The sequence below is a fragment of the Tyto alba genome, unplaced genomic scaffold (assembly GCF_018691265.1).
Source record: "Tyto alba isolate M040663 unplaced genomic scaffold, T.alba_DEE_v4.0 Super-Scaffold_40, whole genome shotgun sequence".
NCBI classification, from domain to species: domain Eukaryota; kingdom Metazoa; phylum Chordata; class Aves; order Strigiformes; family Tytonidae; genus Tyto; species Tyto alba.
In genome coordinates this window covers 42,927,855-42,939,673 of record NW_024881316.1, presented here as the reverse complement: position 1 = coordinate 42,939,673, position 11,819 = coordinate 42,927,855, and the positions used below count along the sequence as shown (strand labels likewise).

The following is an 11,819-nucleotide window of genomic DNA, read 5'->3' as shown; positions in this document are numbered from 1 at the left end:
GCACAAAGTAAGGCTGCAGGCTGTGTGAACAGCATCAGGAGATGCAGCCTAAAAAACCACAGTGTTCAGCGGTTGTATCATCCCTCAGTTCAGATGCACACAGGTCTGCTCTACTCTAGCCTTATCTCAACTCTCACAGAAAATTTTACACTCGTTTTACTGTTGTAAAGACAGAATTGGGCCGCCACTGTGTGTCTTTGAGAAGCATCACTCGCCACCTCTTCAGCAGCCAAATGTTGGCCGGTTGAGGGGCCACCAGCAGGGCAGGGGAGGGAGAGTCAGGAAACCTCTCTGTCCCAGCAGCCCTTACTTGCATGTTCCTGGCACCTCTGGTCCCACAGAGATCTTCCACTGTGCCACCTATAACAGAAGCAGTGCGTGGGATTATGTGTATTTTATATAATAGAAATAATTAACAAAAAATGGGTTGATAATTGTTTGAAGAACTTCTTATAATACACCAGAAAGAATTCCAGTGGCCGGAGGAGAAAAACAGGAAATTGAAACTGTAAAGTATTGAGATTTTATTGTTTTACATATATATACTTACTTTTAAGTCTTAAATGAGACAGTATTTTTTAAAACAGCAGCAAGCAGAACATACAAGTTGAGAAAAGTGGCAGCGCAGGTAACTCGGTTTGGCTAATGCCCGTTCATGTACAAGGCGTACATTGGATTTTTTTGTTTTGAGCACCTTTTGTGTTTTTTTTTTTTTTCCTTGGTTTAAGTGTACAGTAAGGCAGTGGTTTTTCAATAAGGAATATATATATATTTATATTTTATATATATTTTCAATCATCACTGTGAATTCTTACATGCAAATTAAATAAAATGTACAACTTGAAAATGTTACAACGGTAGACATTTTTCCCAATGCAAAGCTTCTAATAAAAGGCAAATACGGACACCACAAAGTTAAAAAAGAGAAGGAAGGCATAAGAAACCGAACGGCAGGCGCTATTGACAGGACAGCTTGAGCAGGGAAGATTGGGATTCCAGTGGAGATTTCTCCTGCTGCTAGCAAGGCAAGAAAGAACGGATGGGTATTAACAGATGTCTGCAGCCAACTCCCTCGAGAGAAGATTCACTCTAACCTGAGAAGCTCCACATCAAAGAGGAGAGTAGCATTGGGGGGGATGACCCCAGGGTGGCCTGTGGCTCCATAGGCCATCTCAGGTGTGCAGGTCAACTTTGCTCTTTGTCCTAAGCTCATCTGGGTTTTGGATGTAGGAGAAAGAAAAAGAGAAGACAAACAGTATTAGGAGGAAAATAAACAAACGTGGCAGATTTACAAATTGAGGAGAGTTGGGACCGTCAGATTCATCTTTCAGCTTCAGGCTGAAGCTGCCACAAACAGCTCAGCCGTAGGTCTCCTGCCTCAGTTACTTAAGTTAGCAGAGCCAGCCTGGGAGTCACACAAAGGCCTTTTAACACGCGCTTTGGTCCAGCCTGCCTACGCTGGGGCCAGCTGTAGGTGTGAGCTCCTTCTGCGGAGCGCAGGGTACGTGTACCACTATCAGTGGGTGTTAGGAAAAGGCTCTCAGTGACAGATAGGACCAGAGCTTGTAGGCATGAGAGATCACTGCTGAAACACGATAGGTTCAGCTTCTGAAAAGTGTTCAGCAATGTTTTTGCCTTCTTCAGCCACCACCAGGGATGACTTCAAAACCACTGCTCAAACGTTAATGTTGTAGGCACCCAACTTTCTGCTGCTGGTCAGATGCAAAGCAAACAAATCCTACTTAAAAGAGATACTTACTTGTCTCAACTCAGCCCAAGCGCACACGTTGCACCTCAGGGGCTGCTTATTCCGGCAGAGAGCTCTTGCCCCTGGGATGGACAGGAATGCTGATTCCTCTCACCCCAGACTAGCTCTGAAGGTAACAGTGCTCACTGAGATTTGGGGTATCAAGAATCAAACCCTGCTCTTCCAACAGAGTATTTTGGGGTGGAGCATTCTCAAACTGCTATTCGTGCACCATGCACTGGTGAGTCATTGGCCAAGAAACAACCCCTGACTTGAAGCGGTGTTTTTTAACTCAGGCCTCTCCCAAGATTGGGCACATCACTGGACTACAGATTCTGTGGTATCTCCTGTTGAATTTTTTTCAGGTCCTATAAAATACGCCAAGGCTAGAGCTTTGATCACTTTAGGTAGAAGAAAAACGTGAATTTGAATTTCCCACATTCAGGGAGTATTCATACCATGGGGCTGAGGGTGTAAGAGCCGATGCTCTCCCCTGGTCGCTGCAGGGGTTTGCGTGGGGCAGGCTGGCTGTTGCTCTGCAGGTCCCTGCGAGTCAGACAATCAAGTCACGCACGGGTTTTAGGCACGGGGCAACCTGGAACTGTCAGAAGTTGAGCAGAGAAATGCAGACGCTGCTGACATCTGACAGTCATTAAACCAAGGTTTGAAAAATCTCTACGTGCTAGACATAGCAAACTGCCTTTTTCCAAGTGCCTCGTGCCAGTCTCACCTCCCCAGACCCCTCAAAGCCCCGGAGTGGAAGGAGAGAGCCACAAGCTCGACTTCAGACAGTGTTCCACTAGGAGGAGCAGGAAGGCAGCATGCTGCCACACCGATTACGGGAAGGGCTTTCAGGCACTTATTAAGGGACAGGAGTCAGGGAGCGAGAGCAGTGAAGGGATAAACTGATTGACCCAGTGCTTGTTGCCACTGCTTTATCTGCACTGGCTTCTGGTTTCTACAGCACATTGGGATCCTGAACTCCTCTTAGGCCTTATGGCAAAGGAAATAATAAATAGTCCAACTCAAATCCCTGAGAGGAAGGTGGGTATTTTCCAGAGAGTCTAGAATACCTCAAATGGACTTTCTGCCTGGCAAGAAGGGAACGCTTGCACTGCTTTCTCCCTAGGGCTGGAAACCATTTTCTCTTCCATCCATTTCTGGAAAAGCATGGTTGCACCACTCCTCAGTGGATTGATTCTCATTTGACATTCTTTCCTTCTCTTTAAGCATAAGAAGTTGTTCCTGTTATAGCTGTTCCTATAATAATATTTGTGCAGTTTCCTCCCACACTGCTTCCTATGACCCTAAAACAGGGAGTCAAGAGGAATTTGCACCCTGATCTCATTCACTCTCGCACTCGAGCAGCCTGACTGCACGCCTCACGTAGTGGGCCTTCACAACACTGCAGACAAAAAGCAAGAGCTGGCAATGAATTGCATTGTGTCTCTCTTTTAGGGTTCTACTGTGTTGGCACTCAAACTATAATTAATGGAGGGCAGTTTCCTTTTTCTCAGTGTAGAGTTGGTCACTGAATGTTAAGTTTTGTAGCTAGGAGCATGAAGTCATAAAAAATTTAACAGCGCAGTTTGGCACCTTATTCAATAAGGGTCAAAATCTGTAGCTTGGCCATGGATGTCACCACAAACAGCCGCTTGGCCTTTTATGGAGTATCTGAATAGAGGCCACTCCATAAAACACTGCCACCTAGAACATTTGAGAGGCCACTGTTGTCTGTTTATGGAGCTGCCCATGGGAAAGGGATGGGGCTTACGTGGCACGCTGGGACCCGGGGAGGGGATTTCACCTCTCCCCTTCCAGACACACACCACATGGAAAGTCTCATGAGCAGGGGATGTCCCTGGATGGATGGATGGATGGATGGATGGATGGATGGATGGATGGATGGATGGATGGATGGATGGATGGATGGATAACTACAGGAAATACTGTTCTCCAATGGGCCACGCTTTTCAGAAAACCACTCTGTAGCTTACACTGTGATTTCTACTTGGTCTTGTCACCATTGCACCGGACATTGCTGTGCTCACACACCCTTCAACTGGCTTGAAGTTCAGCCAGAATAATTTTTGTACCTGTGTAACACCTTCTTCAAATCCTTTAATGACTTCTTGCCTGCCAATCTTGAACCTGAAAGGCTTGTTTCTGTCTCTGGAGGAATCAAACTTCTTTCCATTCTGTAGCATTCCTGCCAAAACAAGGCACACAGTTTCAATCTATCTGAGCTACATCTAAATCTAAGTGCTGGGGGGAAGGGAAAGAGTGAAAAATTAATGTCTTGGTAACATCAGCTGCTCATTTCCATTTTTACTTTGAAGCCTCATCCAAAACGGATAAGGCAGGAGAGTCAAACACAGTGGTATCATATTGTTACCCTTGCTTTCTAATAATTCAGTCTCTAAAATGGAAATACTTATTATTCTTTATGCAATAGGTTATAACTCATATTGTACCAAACATTGCACAGATGTACAGAAGAGCTGTTGCTTGCACAGTGGAGTTTCCCTGCTGAAGATGATAAAAGCAGGCAAGGAACAAGTGGGAAGCAGCAGAAGAGAGAATCCCAATGCAGATGCCTGACCAAGGCCTGCTCCTAAACACAAAAAAACCCTCCCTAAACCAAACCTACTGACAATGAAACCAAATTTAATATAAATTCATCTGGGTTTACTTCTCATTAAATACTTACCATGTATTTTAAGACATTCTTTTAACAGCGTAACCAACTAAAGGGAATAGTCCTTGCAGAGTACACATCAGGTAACCGTGGGCTGCTGCTATGTGTGGTCCAAAGCTCACCACAGTCAGCAGGAGCTTTCCACCTTTGGGTGGGGATGTAGGTTAAGGTTTGGGAACTTTTGAGCCAAATTTGCTGCCAGTTAAATGGCTGCAGGTACAGAGTAGCTCCTTTGACTTGTTCCTGCAAATTTACTCAAGGTTACCTAGAAGGAATGTTTGGTGCCTCGGACTGTTTAACATTTACTCAGCAGTACTAGAATAATATGCATTACACAACCATGGCTATTCCACACCATGCACGTGAAACTTCTACAGAACATTACAACTGCGTGTGTGTCTCCTCCTCACACAGAAAGAACAGAAAAGAATCTACATTCAAAAAATACGACAGTAGCAATGACATTTATATAAATACTCTACTACCCTCATTCTTTATGTTTTCATTCAGCCACATGAGACAGTCACAGAAACACCTTACTCACTCCTTTTGATGGGCACAACACTGTTTCAACCCATACATTATGGACACATGCCCAGATTCTCCAGCAAACAGATCACTACACTTCACAGAGCACTACACGATTAGGTATTCTCATTCTCTTTTCAAACAATGGATAATTATGGTACCTTTCAACTTAAAAGTACCTGGTAATTGCTCTTTCAAAATGCTATACTCTGGATATTGCAAGGATGGGCTGATATTTATACAATAGAATAAATCCTTTCTTTGTAATGCTGTAGTGCCGGTGTTATGGGCATATACCACGACTCTCCTGTGCAAGGTGCTGCACAAAGAAAAGGTCATTAATAAGCAAATATCTGAGAAAGTTTCTGGTTGAAAACAACATTATCAGGCACATCTTTGACTGAAAATGCTGAGAAATACTGCCTTTATGATCCAATATGAAAAATACAGTCTTACAAGTTTCTTTTCATTAAAGCAGTTATAATAATAGACCAGCTTGGTGCACAAGTTTTATTTTCCAGTGAAAATCATCAGTTATTGTCTGAACAAATAAAAAGGCATATTTTGCTTGCTTAAACAGTCTGTGTTATGAATCAAAGGTAAATATAAAGAGATGTGCCAGAATGAAAAAGAAAGCCTAAAAGGGTAGGATTAATCTTACCAACCTTTATGCTTCTAAGATGTAGCCAGCTACTTTTGAGCTAATTACTCTGCTTCCCTCTATAATCAAGTCAGAGAAAAATGCGCTTTCAGGGGGCAATTCATCTAATGAAATCTAGGGATCTACATTAGGACATAATGACTTGCATCCTAGCAGTGCCTATTTTGCTGCAGTGAGTATACGGGGAGTCCAAACAACTAGCGCAGACATAGATGTCTCCAAATTCATTAGTAGTTAAATCAGTGGTGATGGCATCCTCGGCTTGCACTAATGAGTACACGGTATTTGATCATTCCAGTGGGGTTTTGTGCCTAGATATTTTACGTCAATATTAAAACTAAACACCATATTAAGGCAGATTAGCTATTGACCAAGAACAACATTTGTCAAAGTTGGTACTTCAGAGACACGTGTGTGTGTGTATAAGGCCTTAGGAGGAAAATTATGGAATAACCTGCCCATAAAGTATGCTTCCTAACCTTCACCATTAGCCTTGTCACATTCCTTAAGTTTTTCACAGTATAATAGTGAAGTATCTTATGTATGCTCCAATGCCAGTACATACATATATTATGCAACATATCGGCTCAGTGATACCCCTAAACCCCCCCACGCAGGCTGGGAAGTCGCACCAGCTGCTTGCAGAAGGCTTTCTAGTTACAGACAAACATGGGTTCATTTGTAATGTAGAAAACCAGCCTGCATATGGAGGAGGGCAGGCAGGGAGAAGCAGCTCGGGGGGGAGCTCTCAGGCATATCATATAATCCTTTTTGAAGTATCTGATCTTAAATTTAAATGGCAGTCCTTCCTCACAGCAATTTTATTTTTAAACACATCATAAAACCTTATGATTGTATGAAATGGAAGGAGTCTATTACAGAATCCCAATAATTAGTAGTTTTAATATTAAAACTTAGTACTGTCATTACAGTCTGCCTGTTCAAAGCAGTATGTAAACATTAATTATTCTTCACAGCAGCCCAAGGAAGTAGAAGAAGATACTATAAAATAGCCTCAGCCTAGAAGTTCAGATTCAGATGCAAAGTTCCACAACACTTCAGTATGCTTTCACTTCATTTTGTAACTAAATCCTATTAAAATACTGGTGGTTTACTAAATACTACACATCAAACCAGTGGCAGATCCAGAATTAACTCTTCAGAGATCCTATCAACAGCTACTGGACAATGTTTCCCATTTAAAATAATGTTTCTATCTGTCCATAAGCTTGGTAGTCTAATATCTATCACATAAAAACTGACTCCCCTTTTGCCACCAAAAGCCTACTGAGGATGTGTTAGGCCTTGTAAAAGACAACAGGATTCTTCTCCTATGTTTACAGCAACATCTTATTTTCAGCAACTGCTGAAAATTCATCAGGTGCCGAATGCAGAAATGTAACCTCTTCTGTCACCACCTCACCTTACTGCTTTTGGAGGACAAACTGGGATTCAAAGTCAGATGTGTCCATATGCACTGAAGCTCTGGCAGGAGGGTCGATTTTTATATGACTGCCCTTTAAATGCACATCTAGTTTAGAAATGAGTCAGAGTCCCCATGTGCCCTGGAGAGGTTCTGATCTGGAATTTGAGCTGAACTTTAGATCTTTTTTATCTCTCTATTTCTGAAAGTTAGAGTTGACTATTCAGGCTCCTGGGAGCTAAAACAGCATAATGTTTTATTTTCTCTCTTGCTAATACATCAATTGATTTTCTTTTTCTGAAAAAAATTGATTTGGTTAATATTCTTCAACAAGGATGGATGCCCATCTTCAGCCTGCTAGCACCTTTATTTATCTAGCTATCAACAAGAAGAAAAAAAATCACGTTCTGGAACTGAACAACAACATTGTTTTGCAAAGTCAGAACAATCAATAAGAGTTTTGACTGAGCAAGGACATCTAGATGCCTGTATGCTTATTTGTGTATAATAACCTTACATTTGATTCTAAAATGTAACAATCATTGTGTTAAAATAATTAATTGTACAAACTCAGTTATGAGAATATTGTGCAGATTTAAAAACATTCTGATCTACAAGATGTTCTAATTAATAACTAGGTTCTAATAATTAAGTGGCTGTAGAAAAGGAGATGTTTCAGATCATGGCTCCTGCTGAATTGTTTAAGTTCAGCTCACTGAAGCTGAAGATCAGAGAAGACAGATCTTTTTGTTAAAGAACATGACTAGGGATCCATCTAAACTGCCAAAAATACAATGCCATTTGCGCTAAAACAGCAGTGAAAACAAAACTTCGGTCTAGGTTTAACACAAGCTATTATTGTTTATTAAAACATAGGTGTGTCTGCACAACTCTTAACATGAATTCACTAGCTGAGGTCAGTCAACCTCAGCTAAGATCACATCACTTGAAATCTGTTTCCTAAGGGGAGCGTGCTAATGACACCGTCTGTACTTGCCTCCTAACTTTTGACTCTTTTAGCCAATTTCAACCAAGTTTGACAGCGGAGTAGGGTTCGTACTGATGTAAGGATCCGATGCATGTAATTAAAAGAAATCTGCATAGGAAGAAGATCCTGTAAGTGCTTCTACCAAGAGAAAAGCTCAATCTTTATTTGTTATCAGAGAACCTGTATTATTGAGGAGAGGTCAGAAACAGAAAGGCATGAATGCTGCTGCTGGACCACAGTCCAAGTTTCTTTTTACCAGAGGGCTCCTTCATCTGAGAATGATTCAGCTGGGAATTCATCCAACCACATAACACAAATCCACAGATCCAGCCCAGCTATTTAGATAACTAACTCATACCTACGGACCCAGCGAAACCATGCCCCAAACCGTGCTCAAACCATTATCTATACAGAATATGGATGGAGAGAGAGAACACCACAGGCCCTCCATAGATAACCTGTCAAGCTTACGCGCCTGAATCTGGAGAATTTATGTGTAAAATTCCACTGCTAACTTTAGCCATCCCAAAGGTAGAAACTGCGTTTCAATCTGTCATCCAGGCTACTTCTACAGTTAATGGAGAATGAGAGGTTATCTCCAAAAATGATTAATTTCACCTAGACTTAGCTGTTAGGACTGCAATAACCTCTTGGAATTGTTTATCACTCTCAGTCAACTAACTTAGAAAAATTAGAAAAGTTAACAACATTAATTTTAAACACTAGACTGCCAGCTTTTTATAGGGCCCTAGTGAGGAGGTATTAACTCATCCATCCATACCTAAATGAGGTAGACCAAATTGCATCCCAGGCTCCACAGGCTCCAGTGTTTACTGAATTATTTGTCTTTGCAGTGTTGACACATTCTGGGAATCAGAAGACAGAGATTCTAATCCAGGACAAATCCTTTGATTTCACTAGTTGCTCTCCTTTTTTCCTGTACAATGGGATTCAGCTACCTCACAAATATTAAGGAGATAAATGGTGACTTTCAAAAAACAGCAACATTCATCTGCAAAGTATTCCATTTCCTTATTTTTCCAAACTGTAGTTACCTACAGAACATACAGGCAATACATACACTTGAAGGCAGCTACTTTCTGAACATATGTTGGCAGCAGAAAGAGGGGCAGATATTTGGAAGGTGTTTCTAGGACACTATCCTGTTTCATTTTATGTAGACCAGAGGTTCTTCAGGACAGGGACTGTATTTTGATGCCTTTTAATGCCAGCACCTTTCCAATTATGCCTTGTAATAAATCTGTCCTGTTATAAACTTTTCATTCGATTTGGTTCCTAATGCTCTCAGAGGCAGCATTTGCTGCAGTTAGTGTTGCTGTGGGTTAAGAATTTTTCATCTCAAGTGTTTCTTTTTTCCTTAAAATAAATTGTTTCTATGCCAATATTCTGTTGGAAGAATGTCACAAAGGCTGAAAATTCTGATTTTTCCCCCCAATTGCAATCTGTAACTACTACTATTATACACTTTTATTCTGGAAAATATATTATTGGGAAGTTTATAGAAACTGTACAAAAGCCTTTGTGTCAACACTGACACCTTCAGAGTGTATAAAGGAAGACACAGTTCAGCAAAGCAGAAGGGTTCAGCAAAACTGCATAGAATTGGTGGGACAAATCACATCCCAGATTGGTTTATACCAGAACAACTCCACTGATTTCAGTGGTGTTATTTGCATTTTACATTAAAATAGATCCGTTCTCTTCAGGACTTAGTTCTGACACACTGCAGTAAAGCAGGACAACTCCTCTGCACTCAGCGGCATTCCCCCTAGCTCATGGCTGAGTCTCGTGCTAACACACCTGAAAAACTTACGGTTTCCCGTCAGGAGCAAGAACAGTTCCCGTATGTCTTAGTGTTAAAAGGAGAGATCTGGTCAACACTTTTCTAGGCAAATACAGTCAATGCCAGTACAGCCTGCTTCCCAGGGAAATGTCTAGAGGACTTAACATGCCTCAGGTCTCCAAGTCATTCCACCAGAATCCAGATCTGTATAAGCCGGATATGTCATACCTCTTACATCTTCACTTGCCATTTCATTATTACCTCAAAACTCAGTTCACTGTTTTACACCTTTTTGTCATAACAACAGCTCCCAGTGATCTCTAGTTATACCTGGCCATGAGCCTCCTTCTGGACAACCATGCATAAGTAGCCTATTCTTCTGATTTCCTTGATTTGATTTCCAAAGCAAACTCTTTTCTGGACAAATTTGGCATCTCATCAATTTACTGATGAAAATTGTTTTCATAGGAAATAATGATTATTGTAATGGAAATAAAGAAAGAGTGTTGAATGTGACCTGGAGGATGCTTTCATTTCCTACGCTAGGTTTGAAGAGCGGGCCATCTTACTGTGTCCTGCATGGGGACTTTGGCAAGTGAGAAGGGAAGCATGGCTCTTCAAGGGAAATGTTCAACAGAGGTTTAGTACTGCTGTAAACACAAACTCAGTTTTTCCCTGCTAATGTTTCCTCTGCTTAATAGAAAAAAAGTCTTATGAGGCAAAAAGGATTTGCTGGTTTAGACTGTATTTTTTTGACAGTTTAGAGCCACTTAAAAAATGATTAATCTTTTTAAGGGAATTTTCAGTCTAGAGGGATAATTGTTGAAGAGACTGGGGAGTGCATCTCTGCAGCACATCAGCTCTTTACCACAATTTTTTTGTTGTTGTTTAAAAAGGCAACAGCAACGATTTGAATGTGCCATTTGTTGCCATGACAAACAATCACTGACTCAAAGTATAGAAATGGGAAATGGATAGCGGTGGTGGTCACTTCTTAGTTCCTGTTACCTCAGAGCACTTCAGTAATGGTTGATCTTTCCAACACAGGCAGCCTTGCTGCTTCATTTTCTTCATGTATTATATACTCATATATCTTTAATGTGGAGTAAAAGCAACACAATCAATTATTTATTATGCAGCTGACAGCATGCAATGAAGACACAACAGACAACTATTCAATAATGCATTACCATGGACCATATATCAGTGTTGCGTACAACTACAAGACAATATGAAAGAGCCTGGCACTTAGCTTGACTTCACAGCCAAGAAAATTACATGCAGTTGTCTAGTTCACTCCACTGAAAGGCATTATTCTGCCCTAACAGCTTTATAGATTTGCATATTTTTAAAAGAGAAGAAAAAGTAGATTTACTCTCAAGGCAGATATGAGGCTCAATAAGCATATTCTACATGAATTGTAAGGAGACCAAAATAATTCTTTTGGTATCCCGTTGCCTTAAAACAGTAATTTTATTTTAGGGTTTAATTCTGTTACCATTACAAAGTTCAGCTGTAAAATACACATGCTCTGCAGCATAAGGCAAGTTTCATTTGAGTAAGCATGGCAGAATCAGGTCAATCTGGGTATGCTAATGAGTAGGACAATAGATATCTAAAGCAACTTTTTAGACAGAATATATTACTACAGAAATAATTCACATCTCTTGCATCTCTACCCTTAAATACCATGTCCTGTAACACAGGTTCTGGAGGGAGAGGGAACGTTCCTGCCTGAGCTAGGTCTTTCTGTCCTGTCCTCTGGTACCAGCCAAGAAGCACAAAGAACAGTTCAAGAGCACTGCTGTAATACAAAGAAGATATTTCACAAGATTTCCTACCCAAACACATGCAGCAGAGCTTGGCCAAAGAATTCTGGCCATCTAGTGCACCAAGATAATAGGACAATACAATTAATCCTTTTTTTTTTTTTTTCTTTTTGGTTTCATTCTCAGTCTCATCCTATACCA

General features: G+C 41.0%; 1 protein-coding gene across 2 annotated transcripts in view; it reads right to left on the bottom strand.

Moving 5' to 3' along the window:
* Positions 1-507: 507 nt before the first annotated feature.
* FKBP1B (FKBP prolyl isomerase 1B) overlaps positions 508-11,819 on the bottom strand; it is a 49,161-nt gene continuing 37,849 nt past the window's right edge. For both annotated transcript variants that reach the window (XM_042803383.1, XM_033005029.2), the window contains exons 3-4: positions 3,844-3,956; positions 508-1,213 (exon numbers count right to left, since the gene is read on the bottom strand). In XM_042803383.1, coding sequence (XP_042659317.1) covers positions 1,085-1,213; positions 3,844-3,954 — 240 coding nt within the window. In that variant the 5' untranslated portion in view covers positions 3,955-3,956 and the 3' untranslated portion in view covers positions 508-1,084. The remainder of the gene's footprint in view (positions 1,214-3,843; positions 3,957-11,819) is intronic.